The 17,044-nt window shown below is 40.0% G+C and overlaps 1 protein-coding gene across 4 annotated transcripts in view; it reads left to right on the forward strand.

Annotated features, from left to right (window-relative positions):
• The window catches only part of LOC139578657 (CMP-N-acetylneuraminate-beta-1,4-galactoside alpha-2,3-sialyltransferase-like), a 100,554-nt gene that overhangs the window by 22,898 nt on the left and 60,612 nt on the right, over positions 1-17,044 (forward strand). For all 4 annotated transcript variants that reach the window (XR_011675590.1, XM_071406566.1, XM_071406567.1 and 1 more), the window contains exon 4: positions 12,680-12,772. Coding sequence is in view for 3 of the 4 variants with exons in the window: in XM_071406566.1 (XP_071262667.1) it covers positions 12,680-12,772 (93 nt within the window). In the remaining variant the exon portion in view is untranslated. The remainder of the gene's footprint in view (positions 1-12,679; positions 12,773-17,044) is intronic.

The raw sequence follows: 17,044 nt of genomic DNA on the forward strand, positions 1-17,044 counted from the left end.
CTGAGGCGCTGTAAAACCAGACGTGCAACTTGTTACGTTCCCCAGCAAGAAAAACTAAAATGATGCCCAAACACAAGGGGGAACGGACGGTCACTGACCAACAACCAAAACAGGTGGGGTTTTAGGAGGCGTTCTGAAAGACACTCATGGGGTTGTCTACTGAAAGTTGACTAGCAACAACAACTGGAACCTTAAAGACACCCACCATGAGCATCCAGTAAATTTGCCCAAGAAGAGACAAACAAAATAAAATCCCACACCAAACTTAAAGACAGGAAGCAATCAAAAAAAGGTGGAGCTAAACAAAATTAGACAAAGGAACCTTTTTCTAGAAATCAAATAGGGAGCGCCAACTAAAGGTCTCTCAAAACAACTGGAGCCCTGAACTAGCCACTTTCAGTATCTCAGCAAAAAGAGGGACGAGGGAAACATCTTTACTCTGTTCTGCAATCAGCTGCTTCAAGTGTCAACTGTAGGGACCCTCTATTCCTTCAGCGGTCCTAGAAGATACTTGCTCACCTTTGGGGTTTTCAAAGGAGAGGTCAACTCAGGGGGTTTAGCAAAATCCAGATCACCCATAAATGTCTCGGACAGATCGACCAGGGTGGAATCGCTCCTCAACACTAGACTTGGTCCCGGCGACTTTCTTAGACATAGTATGTGTAACGGCAGACACTAGGAACACTCTAGGGCACTTTTCTGATAACCCATCAGCTTTCTCTACTCTGGGTTCCTTACAAACGACAGGATTTGGAACGACCTTCCCTCCCGCCAAATTGTTTCCCAAAATGAATGAGACCCCCTTCACGGTAGGCTAGGCCTCACTCCAATGATAACGTAACTTGTTCAGACTTAAGTTCAGACTTGAGTTCCATATTATACAAAGAAACTTCCATGCAACCCATCTCCCATGTCTTGTACTAACACACTGTAACCAGTTGCTGAAGTGTCAGACAAAGGCAAAACACCCTCCAAAATGAAGGCCTGGGATGCCCCAATTAGAGGTCGACCGATTATGATTTTTCAACGCCAATACCGATTATTGGAGGACCAAAAAAAGCCGATACCGATTAATCGGCCGATTCTCTCTTTTTTTTTGGTAATAATGACAATTACAACAATACTAAATGAACACTTATTTTAACTTAATATAATAAATCAATAAAATCAATTTAGCCTCAAATAAATGAAACATGTTCAATTTGGTTTAAATAATGCAAAAACTAAGTGTTGGAGAAGAAAGTAAAAGTGCAATATGTGCAATGTAAGAAAGCTAACGTTTAAGTTCCTTGCTCAGAACATGAGAACATATGAAAGCTGGTGATTCCTTTTAACATGAGTCTTCAATATTCCCAGGTAAGAAGTTTTAGGTTGTAGTTATTATAGGAATTATAGGACTATTTCTCTCTATACGATTTGTATTTCATATACCTTTGACTATTGGATGTTCTTATAGGCACTTTAGTATTGCCAGTGTAACAGTATAGCTTCCATGCGTCTCCTCGCCGCTACCTGGGCTCGAACCAGGAACACATTGACAACAGCCACCCTCGAAGCAGCGTTACCCATGCAGAGAAAGGGGAACAACTACTCCAAGTCTCAGAGTGAGTGACGTTTGAAACGCTATTAGCGCGCACCCCGCTAACTAGCTAGCCATTTCACATCGGTTACACCAGCCTAATCTCGGGAGTTGATAGGCTTGAATTCATAAACAGCAGAGCTGCTGGCAAAACGCACAAAAGTGCTGTTTGAATGAATGCTTACGAGCTTGCTGGTGCCCACCATCGCTCAGTCAGACTGCTCTATCAAATCATAGACTTAATTATAACATAATAACACACAGAAATACGAGCCTTAGGTCATTAATATGGTCGAATCCGGAAACTATCATCTCGAAAACAAAACATGTATTCTTTCAGTGAAATACGGAACCATTCCGTATTTTATCTAACGGGTGGCATCCATCAGTCTAAATATTCATGTTACATTGCACAACCTTCAATGTTATGTCATAATTACGTAAAATTCTGGCAAATGAGTTCGCAATGAGCCAGGCGGCCCAAACTGTTGCATATACCCTGACTCTGCGTGCAATGAACGCAAGAGAAGTGACACAATTTCACCTGGTTAATATTGCCTGCTAACCTGGATTTATTTTAGCTAAATATGCAGGTTTAAAAATATATACTTCTGTGTATTGATTTTAAGGAAGGCATTTATGTTTATGGTTAGGTACACATTGGAGCAACGACAGTCCTTTTTCGTGAATGCGCACTGCATTGATTATATGCAACACAGGACACGCTAGATAAACTAGTAATATCATCAACCATGTGTAGTTATAACTAGTGATTATGATTGATTGATTGATTGTTTTTTATAAGATAAGTTTAATGCTAGCTAGCAACTTACCTTGGCTTCTTACTGCATTCGCGTAACAGGCAGGCTCCTCGTGAGGCAGGTGGTTAGAGTGTTGGACTAGTTAACCGTAAGGTTGCAAGATTGAATCCCTGAGCTGACAAGGTAAAAATCTGTCATTCTGCCCCTGAACAAGGCAGTTAACGCACCGTTCCTAGGCCATCATTGAAAATAATAATGTGTTCTTAACTGACTTGCCTAGTTAAATAAAGGTGTTAAAAAATAATAATAATAATAAAAATCGGCAAAATCGGTGTCCAAAATTACCGATTTCCGATTGTTATGAAAACTTGAAATCGGCCCTAATTAATCGGCCATTCCGATTAATCGGTCGACCTCTAGCCCCAATATCTCGCAGTATCTTCACCGGCTGCTTAAAAGCATCGCCACTCTGCAGAGATATGAACCCTGCGGTACAAGCCGACTGTAAGGCAGCCGGTGAAGATTCTGCGAGACATTGGAGCAGCCCAGTCCTTCATTTTGGAGGTACAATCCAGCTGCGCCCTACATGCTAATGTGCTATATGTGCTAAAGTCCAATCTCAAAACATAAATGTAAAAAAACAAAACCTGTAACATGCTGCACTCTGAATTGATGATTACTTGGGTACTGCCAGCTGTGGGCATGTTGACAGGATCCAAATAAACCCAACCCAAGGAAAACTGTTACGGTACCCTTCATTCCGTGACATACAATTTCTTCCTATCATCTCGCAAATCTTAGTTTTGAACGAGACTGACTTTATGACCAAAATTACACATTGTTGTCAATTTTGACACTAGAATAAATGTTTTGATGCCTCATAGGTCATTTTCAAAACAAGAAGTTGCATTTTAGGGGCAGTCGTGTTTCCAAATTTAGGAAATGTATTTACAGTACCAGTCAAAAGTTTGGACACACCTACTCATTATTTTTGCCAGTCCTGTCTGGTCCAGCGACGGTGGGTTGTTGTTGTTGCCGGTGATGTCTGGTGAAGACCTACAAGGCCTACAAGCCCTGTCCAGCCTCTCTCAGACTATTGCGAACAGTCTGAGCACTGATGGAGGGATTGTGCATTCTTGGTTTAACTCGGGCGGTGTGATGTTCAGATGTACCAATCCTGTGCAGGTGTTGTTACACGTGGTCTGCCACTGCGAGGACGTTCAGCTGTCTGTCGTGTCTCCCTGTAGCGCTGTCTTAGGAGTCTCACAGGAAGGACATTGCAATTTATTCCCCTGGCCACATCTGCAGTCCTTATGCCTCCTTGCAGCATGCCTATAGCACGTTCACGCAGATGAGCAGGGACACTGGGCATCTTTCTTTTGGTGTTTTTCAGAGTCAGTAGAAAGGCCTCTTTTTAGTGTCCTAAGTTTTCATAACTGTGACCTTAATTGTCTACTGTCTGTAAGCTGTTAGTGTCTTAAGAACCGTTCCACAGGTGCATGTTCATTAATTGTTTATGGTTAATTGAACAAGCATGGGAAACAGTGTTTATTAAACCCTTTACAATGAAGATCTGTGAAGTTATTTGGATTTTTACGAATTATCTTTGAAAGACAGGGTGCTGAAAAAGGGGCGTTTCTTTTTTGATGGAGTTTATTTGTTTAACACTTTTTTGGTTACTTCATGATTCCATATGTGTTATTTCATAGTTTGGATGTCTTCACTATGAGTCTACAATGAATAAAATAGTAAAAATAAAGAAAAACCCTTGAATGAGTAGGTGTGTCCAAACTTTTGACTGGTACTGTATATTTAATCCGTTTTAGAATAAGGCTGTAACGTACCAAAATGTGGAAAAAATCAAGGGGTCTGAAAACTTTCCGAAGGCACTGTATATATATATATACTGTCGTGTCTCTGACTGATTAAATTATATGACATGCAATTTTATCAAATCGATTACCTAACGTTTAATTGATTACGTGATTGAATTAAACCATGCAACAATTAATCCATTAATAACCTGGGGCACCACGGAAGCATTAATTTATATAGAGCGGATATCTCCCGAATCCACTCTCTTAAAGATCTGAAGATCTTTTATATCAATTACAGTCAATTATTAATTGTCACCTCAATCGGTCTCATTCTGATTGTCGTAAGTACTTGGTTATCTGCACGAACCCTAGCTAATAAGTTGAATCAGCAATACACAAATTGACTTAATTATTTATTTAATAAATACCTAAATAATCACACAGAATGACATATATACACAGGATAGATCACACATCGATTACTAATCATGTCATGAAAAGCCCCTAGTGGGCTAACCCGATATGACGGCTGGTTAGACAAAGGAAGGGGGTTGGATTTGAATGAAAAAGCGGGACGACTGAGGGACAAAGCCATTGAATCTATATCGGACCTTGGAAATCTATGCTACAGTAAATACAGAATCTAATGCATTCTAATGCATTCTAACCACCCATTCGGAAGAGAAAAATGAAAGATATATATATTTACTCTGAGCTGCGCTTCGATAGATGGGTCAAAGATGGAAGACTGGTTTATCCAGCAGAGATCGCCATTGTCCTTTGAATAATCTTTCTGGTCGTAGTGTTGTAGAGCTGATACGTTAAAGTACCCTGTCGTTCTTCCGAGATTGTCTATCCTTTCCTAGGCCACGTACGTTTACAGCTGCTGCTGATAACTCGACGTCTAGGAGGTCTCACTTCTTCTTTAGTGAATAATTGTTCAAAGTTCATACCAAGTTGCCATAATCAGCTCGTGCTGTATTCTGGCTGGACTAGTCGAAATTCACCATTCCATGGTGATCGTCACCTCCACGTTGAAATTTGCCCTTTTAAACGTTAGGCAGCAGTCCTAACATTTCTGGAACTAAATGTTAATTTGTTAGGTTGTAGTTGAGATTAGCCCTTTTAAACGTATGGACACCAGTCCTCACCACATCGGGAACTAAGATTGACTTCCGTCAACGGGATTTTGTAGTGGGGAAGAGAAGGGCGTGTTTCATAGTTCTCAACCAATGTCTGTTCACTTGGGCGTGACCACTGAGTAGTCCTACGTTTTACTGTGAAACAATTCTCTTATTTAGGAGGCTAACATTACATTTAATATTTTCACAAATAGTTTCATATTTAAACATTTCAATTACATAACAATTCCATGTGAATCTGATAACTAGAATGTGTAGACTTTCCTAGATACAATTTATGCCGTCCTATCATCAGATATAATGTCCCAGACAACAACTGATATGACATCATATTCTTTAAGTACCAACAGACACTTTCAACTGGTTGAGAAAGGGAAATATTGTTCCATTCCCCAACCTTTTGATGGTACCATACTTTCTCTGTGGTAACACAGGGCTTTCCAAGAGTCCATTCTGTAGAGTGTAGAGAAAAGGGGGTAAGGTATTTATGGGATGGGGGGGTAATAAACCTCACCCAACAGAGCAACGTCATGACAATACAGTAGCAAGAAAAAGTATGTGAACCCTTTGGAATTACCTGGATTTTCATCTAATTCACAACAATAGACAAACATAGTGTGCTTAAACAAATAACACACAAATTATTGTATTTTTATTTTCTATGTTGAATACATCATTTAAACATTCACAGTGTAGGTTGGAAAAAGTATGTGAATCCCTAGGATAATGACTTATATGAAGCTAATTTGAGTCAGGAGTCAGCTTAACTGGAGTCCAATCAAGGAGACGAGATTGGAGATGTTTGTTAGAGCTGCCTTGCCCTATAAAAAACACGGACAAAATGTGAGTTTGCTATTCACAAGAGGCATTGCCTGATATGAACCATGCCTCGAAACAGAAGAGATCTCAGAAGACCTAAGATGAAGAATTGTTGACTTGCATAAATATGGAAAGTGTTACAAAATTATCTCTAAAAGCCTTGATGTTCATCAGTCCATGGTAAGACAAATTGTCTATAAATGGAGAAAGTTCAGCACTGTTGCTACTCTCCCTAGGTGTGGCCATCCTGCAAAGATGACTGCAAGAGCACGGCGCAGAATGCTCAATGAGGTTAAGAAGAATCCTAGTGTCAGCTAAAGACTTACAGAAATCTCTGGAACATGCTAACATCTCTGGTGACGAGTCTACGATGCGTAAAACACGAAACAAGAATGGTGTTCATGGGAGGACACCACGGAAGAAGCCACTGCTGTCCAAAAAAAACATTAATGCACGTCTGAAGTTTGCAAAAGTGCACCTGTTCCACAGCGCTACTGGCAAAATATTCTGTGGACATATGAAACTACAGTTGAGTTGTTTGGAAGGAACACACAACACTATGTGTGGAGAAAAAAAGGCACATCACACTAACATCAAAACCTCATCACATCTGTAAAGTATGGTGGAGGGAGCATCATGGTTTGGGGCTGCTTTGCTGCCTCAGGGCCTGGACAGCTTGCTATCAGCGATGGAAAAATGAATTCCCAAGTTTATCAAGACATTTTGCAGGTTAGGCTATCTATTCGCCAATTGAAGCTCAACAGAAGTCGGGTGATGTAACAGGACAATGACCCAAAACACAGAAGTAAATCAACAATAGAATAGTTTCAACAGAAGAAAATACGCCTTCTGGAGTGGCCCAGTCAGAGTCCTGACCTCAACCCGATTTGAGATGCTGTGGCTAGACCTCAAGAGAGCAGTTTACACCAGACATCCCAAGGATATTGATGAACTGAAACAGTTTTGAAAAGAGGAATGGTCCAAAATTCCTCCTGACCATTGTGCAACTCTGATCCACCACTACAGAACACTTTTGGTTGAGGTTATTGCTGCCAAAGGAGGGTCACCCAGTTTTTAAATCCAAGGGTTCACATACTTTCCCCACCCTCACTGTGAATATTTACACGGTGTGTTCAATAAAGACATGAAAACGTTTAATTGTTTGTGTTATTAGTTTAAGCAGACTGTGTTTGTCTATTGTTGTGACCTAGATGAAGATCAGATCAAATTTTATGACAAATCTATGCAGAAATTCAGGTATTTCCAAAGGGTTCACATACTTTGAGTTTCTTACAATTGAAGTAAGGGCCCATGGACTCTTGATCTAATGGTATGGAAGACTACATAAATTTGGTCTTTAACTTGTCATGGTCTCAACTCCTGACCATTGTGCAACTCTGATCCACCACTACAGAACACTTTTGGTTGAGGTTATTGCTGCCAAAGGAGGGTCACCCAGTTTTTAAATCCAAGGGTTCACATACTTTCCCCACCCTCACTGTGAATATTTACACGGTGTGTTCAATAAAGACATGAAAACGTTTAATTGTTTGTGTTATTAGTTTAAGCAGACTGTGTTTGTCTATTGTTGTGACCTAGATGAAGATCAGATCAAATTTTATGACAAATCTATGCAGAAATTCAGGTATTTCCAAAGGGTTCACATACTTTGAGTTTCTTACAATTGAAGTAAGGGCCCATGGACTCTTGATCTAATGGTATGGAAGACTACATAAATTTGGTCTTTAACTTGTCATGGTCTCAACTCCTGACCATTGTGCAACTCTGATCCACCACTACAGAACACTTTTGGTTGAGGTTATTGCTGCCAAAGGAGGGTCACCCAGTTTTTAAATCCAAAGGTTCACATACTTTCCCCACCCTCACTGTGAATATTTACACGGTGTGTTCAATAAAGACATGAAAACGTTTAATTGTTTGTGTTATTAGTTTAAGCAGACTGTGTTTGTCTATTGTTGTGACCTAGATGAAGATCAGATCAAATTTTATGACAAATCTATGCAGAAATTCAGGTATTTCCAAAGGGTTCACATACTTTGAGTTTCTTACAATTGAAGTAAGGGCCCATGGACTCTTGATCTAATGGTATGGAAGACTACATAAATTTGGTCTTTAACTTGTCATGGTCTCAACTCCTGACCATTGTGCAACTCTGATCCACCACTACAGAACACTTTTGGTTGAGGTTATTGCTGCCAAAGGAGGGTCACCCAGTTTTTAAATCCAAGGGTTCACATACTTTCCCCACCCTGCACTGTGAATATTTACACGGTGTGTTCAATAAAGACATGAACACGTTTAATTGTTTGTGTTATTAGTTTAAGCAGACTGTGTTAGTCTATTGTTGTGACCTAGATGAAGATCAGATCAAATTTTATGACAAATTTATGCAGAAATTCAGGTATTTCCAAAGGGTTCACATACTTTGAGTTTCTTACAATTGAAGTAAGGGCCCATGGACTCTTGATCTAATGGTATGGAAGACTACATAAATTTGGTCTTTAACTTGTCATGGTCTCAACTCACTGGGTCTGGATCTTGGGGCCAATGTCCTGGTATAAATCTTGGTCTTTGCTCCTGGATATTACCTTAATCTTTTGTTTACAAATCAGAAGACAATGCTCTCTGATCATCGGCTGATCACTCCCAGCCCATAGGAAACTCACCCAGTTGACTACTTTTAAATGGCAATGTCAATACTAAAACAAGTTAAATGCCAAAACAAGTTAATGGCAAAGTAAAGATATGTAAAGTGATATTTTAAACATCTAACATAATTAATTAGATGCATAAGTAATTCAATCAGATTCATATAATTAACCTTTTACTGAGTAAAATAGAGATTTTCTCAATTCAATTTAAAGGTTTTGAAAATGAGGTAAAACATGAATGTTTTTACTATTTTAATTTGATATATAAATAAAATGTCAACAATTCATCTTTAATGGAAGTTTAATCAAAATGATCACTACTGTGCATGATTCATCCTTTATCACTGAATCATTGGATAGAGGTGAGAGTTAAATAAACGACGTCGCGGAGAGGCTGCCCTCCCTTTTCGGTGAAAAGATTTTCAGAGTTTTTACCAATTAGCCCCTTACTAAAGCTGCTACACTACAGCTGCTCCAGTCAGAACGTTTTCCGGGTATGTGAGGCTAAACCGTTTTAGGAGGGTATAATGCTCTTATGCATTATTAAAGAAATGAAAATCTATGTTTACAGTATAATTTGAGGATCTTTAAAGTAGAGCCATCAAATTTTCATCAAAATCTATTCTTTGCAATCTTATTAGGGATTCAAAGGTTCAATTATCTGGTTGTTTGTTCTTAACAGTTACACTTATACAGTGTACTCCTGGTTCTTTTTTAAGGCTTTTAGATTCAGTTTTTTCAAGTTTTATTAGTCGTATGTACAGGATACACAAGGGGTACTCAAGTACTATTTGGGCTCACGAATGGCGCAGCGGTCTAAGGCACTGCATCTCAGTGCTAGAGGCGTCACTACAGACCCTGGTTTGATTCCAGGCTGTATCACAACCGGCCGGGTTTGGGAGTCCCATAGAGCGACGCACAATTGGCACAGCATCGTCTGGGTTAGGGTTTGGCTGGGGTAGGCCGTCATTGTAAATAACTGACTTGCCTAGTTAAATAAAGGTTAAATAAATAAAAAAAGGTCCTGTCACACAAATTTCCTAGGTTGCAAAGGTCCAGATGGATATTGTCATTTATCGGCGTAGTAACAAACCTCCACCCCACAAACCATGCGACCCCAAACTGTTCACACCCCTCTTGTTAGTGGAGAGAACATTTTGTAATTTTAATGCGAAATTCCTGCAATTCTACACATTTGTCCATGTCTAATTTGTGTTTATATGACACCAGGGGTTGAAACCCGACCAAGTTCCCCAAATAAAACATTTAATAAAAAATTGTAGTCGGGACCCACAGTCCATATTGACCCTGTTCTGGGTCCATATCCGGACCACAGTCCGCCAATTGAGTATGGGGGGTATACACTGTCCAACGAAATGCTTACTTGCATGTTCTTAATTGACAATTGTTGATGGAATTTATATGTTTAAATGAATGATTAGAATATTCCACCCTGAAACTATATAATTGTATGCAATTGATTAGAATCATCAATGAAATACATTAGAATCATGAAATTATTATTAATGATGTGTGTAGTCTTAGTCAGTAAAATTATAATAAATGATATGTGTAGTTTTATTCAGAATTAGGGTAAAACAATATATCTGTACAATATGTCTCTATAGTATCTTAAACACAGACTGTCTGAGCAAGATTCGGTGCCGACCTTGGCTAGGGGCCACTGAGAGATTTTGGAAAGGACAGGGAGTGCTTCTCACGGTCCCTAATCTTTGTCGGCTGGGTATTGATACAGTATGTGCGTAGGATACCTACTGTTTGTGTGCAAATGTATGTGCGTATGAATTCTGTTTGTGTGCAAAAGTATGTGCGTAAGGAGCTAGTATAAAATGAATGGTTTTGTACAGCGAACTAGCTCTCTCGTAAATAAACTTTCTGAATATCGTAGCTGGGCCTCCGTCTGTTTCATTCAACCAGTATCTTACAGATTCTGGGTTGCAGACTGAGTAGTTTAATTGAATTGGGTTATGAACACTGAGAACATAATTCTCGTGACAATTTGGTCCTTCGAGAGCCGGATTCCAATACCTGTCCCTGCCGTCCGAAGGTACCACGCCGAAAACCGTGCACGGACGCATCATTGACCCGTAAATTAAAGACCTGTCCCCTGACATTGGGGTTCTATAACAGGCTGGTATATATCTAAGGTCGGCAGAGACGGTGACGGAATCTAAACCACATTGCTTTTCCCAGTCTTCAAGACGAAGGTCAGTAATCTTTATTCACGAATGGGGGGGAATGATTTAAGATATCTTTAATTTGATGTTCTAAAATATTTAGAATTTAGCAACAATAGAAGCTTAATCATTCTAAATTCAGATTCACCAAGCGTTACTTTGTGTACGTCAATAGTTAAGTAATTGTGCAGGTCCGAAATGACCTGAGGTAAGGTGCTCTACCATAAATAAAGATAGCTTAATAGATCTGGCTGACTTTGTGACGGCATGCAGGGTTTGTTAAAGCCGGGATTTAAATAGGTGTTGTGAGATAGGACGGGGATTTTGTACAAAAAGGACAACTTAAATGGTTAATTAACATGTAGTAAATTAGCCATAGATCAAATTCAAAAGACATACCTAAATAAAGTCCTCATGAAACTGGTTGATATACAGCGAGGATATAAACTGGGTTTTGTCTTTGTGAAATAGACGGTAATTCTATGTGAACAGGATAACCCAACCAATTCAAAAGACAATACTGAAATAGGTTCCAGAAAGAAGGGAAGCCTAATATAGCGGAGTAAGATACGAGATATTATCTTTAAAAGTCCTTTGACACAACAGAAAAGAGGTTGTTAACTGGGACTTTACGACCCCTGGGAAATAGCTTATAGTTGTACGGGTAAGATTTCATGTCCAATAATGCACCTCTATAGATAAGGATTCCAGAAAGGAAAAACACACATAGATTAAGAGATTTAAAGAGACCAAACACATAGTCAGGCAGGAGAGCAACTATAGTAATTGGATAACGGTAAAAAGCACATACATAGATCATAGAAATACATACACATTGATTTTGAGAATAAGCATAGTAACTACAAGGTTTACTAACAATGGGGGGTAAATCCTCAAAGGAGGTTCCGGAATTAACCGGAGATAAGCCGTATATGCATTTAAAAGATAAAAGTTTGAAATGTCTACTTCTGTTTAAAGTGGAGGAAGGAGTATGAATTTGATGGATGTTTAGACGTAGAAAAGTTGGAACTAATGATAAGACAGATACACAAGGCATGTGGGGACAAGACAGATAAACAACAAGCTGGGAGATAGGGATAGACAGAAAATGAAATGTAGGCGAATGAGAGACAACGAGAGACTGGGAGTGAGGAGCAGGAGACCTGGAGCATTACGAAGGTTAGAATCTCATAATAAGCCAGGATGGAGAGAAGATAGAAGTGACACGGAATGGGTAGATAACAGTTACTGGGTGGAGACAAAAGGGGAATGAAAGCTTAGTTGGTTTCAAGAACTAAGGTGTTAGACACTGAACCATTGCCTAGCAACAACAATAAGAAATATTAAAAGATAAGAATATGAGCATGAAGTAAATGGCCTTTCCTCTAGCCTAGCGGTTAAGAGCGTTGGACCAGTAACTGAAAAGTTACTGGTTCAAATCTCAGAGCTGGCAAGGTGGAAAAAACCTGCCGTTCTGCCCTTGATCAAGACAGTTAACCCCCAACAACTGCTCCCCATGCGCCAATAATGTTGATTAAGGCAGCCCCCTGCACCTCTCTGATTCAGTGGGGTTGTGGTAAATGTGGAAGACACATTTCAGTTGTGTGCATTCAGTTTTTACTAGGTATCCCCTTCCCTTTCTTCTCCTTGCGTGACCTCCTCTGTCTCTGACTTTCCTCTTTGTTCCACAGGCCTTTGGAGCTGATGTACAAGTATGGCAATCTCAGCGAGGGAGTCTGCAAACCTGGCTATGCAGCTGCCAAGATGACTGCCATTTATCCAAAGTAAGCGAAAGCTTTTAATGTGCATGTGTTATCATCTGATCTGTTTTTCAGTTTTTATAATTTGGTTTCTGATGCATCGTTATGATTCAGCACTCCTTAAATATTTCCTCTCCCATTTAAGTAAAGTGTTTTACTTCCGGGATGAGATGATGATGGCGCTAATTTGACGGCCTTATTGAAAGGTTTTATTTCACTCTCTGACCACACCTTTCCATCTCATTAACATTCAGTTGTACTTTCTAATCATCAGTGTCCTACTGTATTGTATATGCCACTTCATGGATTCTCAGCATGATCACAATAAACCCACAGATTATCGTCAGCTCCATCTCAGATACTATATGAGTCACTTCCTCCATCCAGAAAAAAACCTTACTCATAGAACCATTTCCTTGTCTGCTGGCAGGCTACTGGCACATTGTCCGGCCCTCCGCAGCTAGCTAGAGACAGCCATGGAGAGTCATAGGTGACGTGACTCAGATGATCCTCTCATTGGACAGCTCATGGGTTAATGGTCAGGGCACCCTCAGTGACTCCCAGTGAAGATGATGACCTTCCTGTGGATTCATCTCAATGAATCTTTCATTTGTAATGACCCAGTATGAACATGTTTCCCTAGCGTTGTGGATGGTAGGATATCAGTGACCTTTCACCAGGCAGAGGCAAAGCGTCTATCTCAATTGTTATTTCCTTGATTCCTTGTGTCCTCTCTCTTTGCCATCTCAAAAAATATTGGTGTAGAAGATCTGAGAGAGACGACCTCGGATGTTCTCCTCCAATGTGTTTTCAGAAGGAGGCGAGGAGAGAGGGCAGAAGGAATCAAGGAAATAAAAATTGAGATAGACCCTTAGCTAGCAATCTAGCCAACGTTAGCCAGTTAGCTTGGGTGCTTGACTGCCGAGGTCAGAATGCTCGGATCAACCCTACTCCTCGGCCAGAGCATCCAGTGTGTGCTCTGAACGTACCGAGAGCGAAACACATTGAATTTAAGAATGGACACTCTTGATTTTGGAACGCCCAGAGCGCACTCTGGCACTCCAGATTGAATTTACGAATACACCCGAAATCGTAAAATGTCTAGCTAGTAATTTGTTATGCTAACAAGCTAGCGAGAGGTTGCATTGCAACAGCAGCAACTTCCGTTAGACAGGCAAAGCCCTAGTACGCTCAACTGAAACGATACCGTTTGTTTACATGATACTAAAATGAACTAATAGTATGTAGTATATACTCATTAGGTATGTAGTATACAGTATGTTAGTATGGGTATTCGAACACAGCTCAGGTCTTTTATTCTCTGCACCACCAGGGAAGCGCTCTTCCATATAATGTTTTCAGTTTATAGCCATGTCAGTATGGTTAATCAGGAATACCACGCTTTCTTTCAAACCTTCTTAAACATAACTAACCCAGGGAAATACTGGTATCACTTCACCCATCCTATTTACATTTTAGTCATTTAGCAGACACTCTTATCCAGAGCGATTTACAGTTAGTTTACAGGACAACCACATATCACAGTCATAGTAAGCTACTTTGAAGAAACATGTACTATCAGCAAAGTCAGAGCTAGTAAGGCAGAAAAAGTAAAGTGTGAGTGTTAGTTCGGGGGGTGATGTGGGATTATTTAAGATACTCTTGGAAGAAGTAGGGTTTGAAATGTTTTCTGAAGATGGGCATGGACTCTGCTGTTCTAACTTCAGGGGGAAGCTGGTTCCACCATTGGGAGCTGCACACCCATAGGTGTGGGAGGGCCAAGAGACCAGATGTGGCAGAACGGAGTGCTCAGTTTGGGGTGTAGGATTTTAGCATATTCTGAAGGTAGGGAGGGGCAGTTCCTCTTGCTGCTCCGTAGGCAAGTACCATGGTTTTGTAGTGTGTGCGAGCTTCGACTAGAAGCCAGTGGAGTGTGCGGAGGAGCGGGGTTACATGGGAGAAATTGGGAAGGTTGAACACCAGGCGGGCTGCAGCGTCTCAGCAAAGCTCATCTGCGTGCTCGTCATCTGCGTCCTCACCAGGGTCTTGACCTGACTGCAGTTCGGCATCGTAACTGACTTCAGTGGGTAAATGCTCACCGTGAAGAGATCATGAGGCCCATTTTTGTACCATTCATCCGCCACCATCACCCCATGTTTCAGAAGCATGATAGTGCATGGCCCCATGTCACAAGGATCTGTAAACAATTACTGGAAGCTCGAAAATGTCCTAGTCCTTTTTTTAAGGTACTGTATCTATGACCAACATATTCATATACGTATTCCCAGTTGTGTGAAATCCATAGATTAGGACCTAATGAATGTATTTAAATTGACTGATTTCCTTATATGAACTGTAACTCAGTAAAACCTTTGGAATTCTTGCATGTTGCATTTATATTTTTGTTCAATGTTCAATGTATCCAAGACTGAGTGCTGATCTAGGATCACTTTGCAAATCATGAAAAATAAGACAGGGGGGAACATATAATTTTCTAGTCTAAATTATGCATTTCTGTGCATTTCTGACTGGATTTATAAATGTAATCTAAATCTAATATGAGTAGAGGGACTTTTGTCAGAGGTTGCTTGTTGTGAGGGCTGAGGGAACTTTATGCACTTGGCCAGATGATTCTGTATCTTTGTTGCATTCTTCACATATGATTTGGCACAGTATTTGCAAATGTACACAGCTTTTCCTTCTACATTAGCGGCAGTGAAATGTGTCCACACATCAGATAGTGCCCGTGGCATTTTCCTGAAAAGATGAGAAAAAAACTAGTAGAAAAAAAACAAATACAATTCCATGAACAGATAAATAGTTAAATAGTTAGATTAAACAACTCTGTTGAAAGATAAATGTTTTAAAATGAAACATATATGGAAACAGGTGAATTAACACTGTTAGCAGGCTCAAGCAAGCTAAAACCCAAAAACTAACTGACAGAAATTGTTAACAAGTTAGAAATGATTTAAACACACTTTGCTGTAGGCTACTATTTACTAGTAAACAAAGAATCATGTATGTCATATAAAATATATTCACCCCACCCAGTATTGTAATCAAAGCTTACCAGAAAGAATGTAGTCCTTGGCTCAGACAGTGTAGTAGTGTGGTGTCAATAGCATCTCATTAGTGTGCAAGATCTTGAGAATCAGCTGTACATGTGATGGAAGAGTGCGCTGTGCATGCAGAGGGTTGCAATTCCATTGAATTGAGGATAGTTTAACCAAAATATGCCACAAGACCTAGAATTGCCTTAAGTGTATCCCACAAAAAAGGTTCACAGTTATAAGCTAACTTTTTTGATGAATTTAAGCAAAATTCCCAGGCTTAACTTCCAATGGAAAACTTCCGGAAAAATCCCGGAAATTTACCAGAACGTTTCCGACCCTTTGTAACCCTACCTTAGATATTGATTATCAAAGCTGTTCACTTCATGCGTCGATAATTCTGCGAGCCACAATGCACACTCTTTTTGCTCTTTAGATACACACGATATCAACACCATACCACTCCTGGTTACTTTGACTGCATCCACTTTTCCCAATGCCTTCTTCACTATCGCCGTGACTTCAAAAGGGTTTCCCAAATAAACATCATTATCCAAAAAAACGTAGTCCAACAAGAAGATCTATTTATAAAACCGTTTTTTACATCAGCAGATGTCACAAAGTGCTGTACAGAAACACAGCCTAAAACCCCAAACAATGCAGATGTTGAAGCATGGTGGTTAGGAAAAACTCCCTAGAATAGCAGACACCTAGGAAGAAACCTAGAGAGAAACCAGGCTCTGAGGGGTGGCTAGTCAGGTGGATATTATAAGAGTACATCGCCATTTAAGTCCAGATTGTTCATCAGGCTCATTTTGAGTCATCGGACTCATTTTCCACAGCAATTTTCCACAACAATTTTAGCTCTTTTTGTTCCATTCTTGGACTTCACTGTTGTCCACACATTTTTCTCGCTAACTGTACTCGACATGCTTTCAGCCTCAAACGACACTTCTGCTTCCGCCATGTTCCACTTCCTACCAGCATCCGCCTCCTCGTTCAAGCTCTTCAATGGATTCTGAATCATCTAGCATGTTTGCAGGCAGAGTAAAACAAAAATAACAAAACAAAGGATGTATGTTTCCGGACCTATACATGCAGTCGGTAGATACACCCAATACAAAAATGTAATTAAATGATTGTGTACTCACTCCTTCCTGCCTGTTATATGGAAATATTTGCTGCAAACAATTCACTGAACCCAGGTAACCAGTCTGTCAATTTCGATTTGTTCCTTAATTTA

This window comes from Salvelinus alpinus, chromosome 6 (assembly GCF_045679555.1).
Source record: "Salvelinus alpinus chromosome 6, SLU_Salpinus.1, whole genome shotgun sequence".
In the NCBI taxonomy this organism is placed as follows: Eukaryota; Metazoa; Chordata; class Actinopteri; order Salmoniformes; family Salmonidae; genus Salvelinus; species Salvelinus alpinus.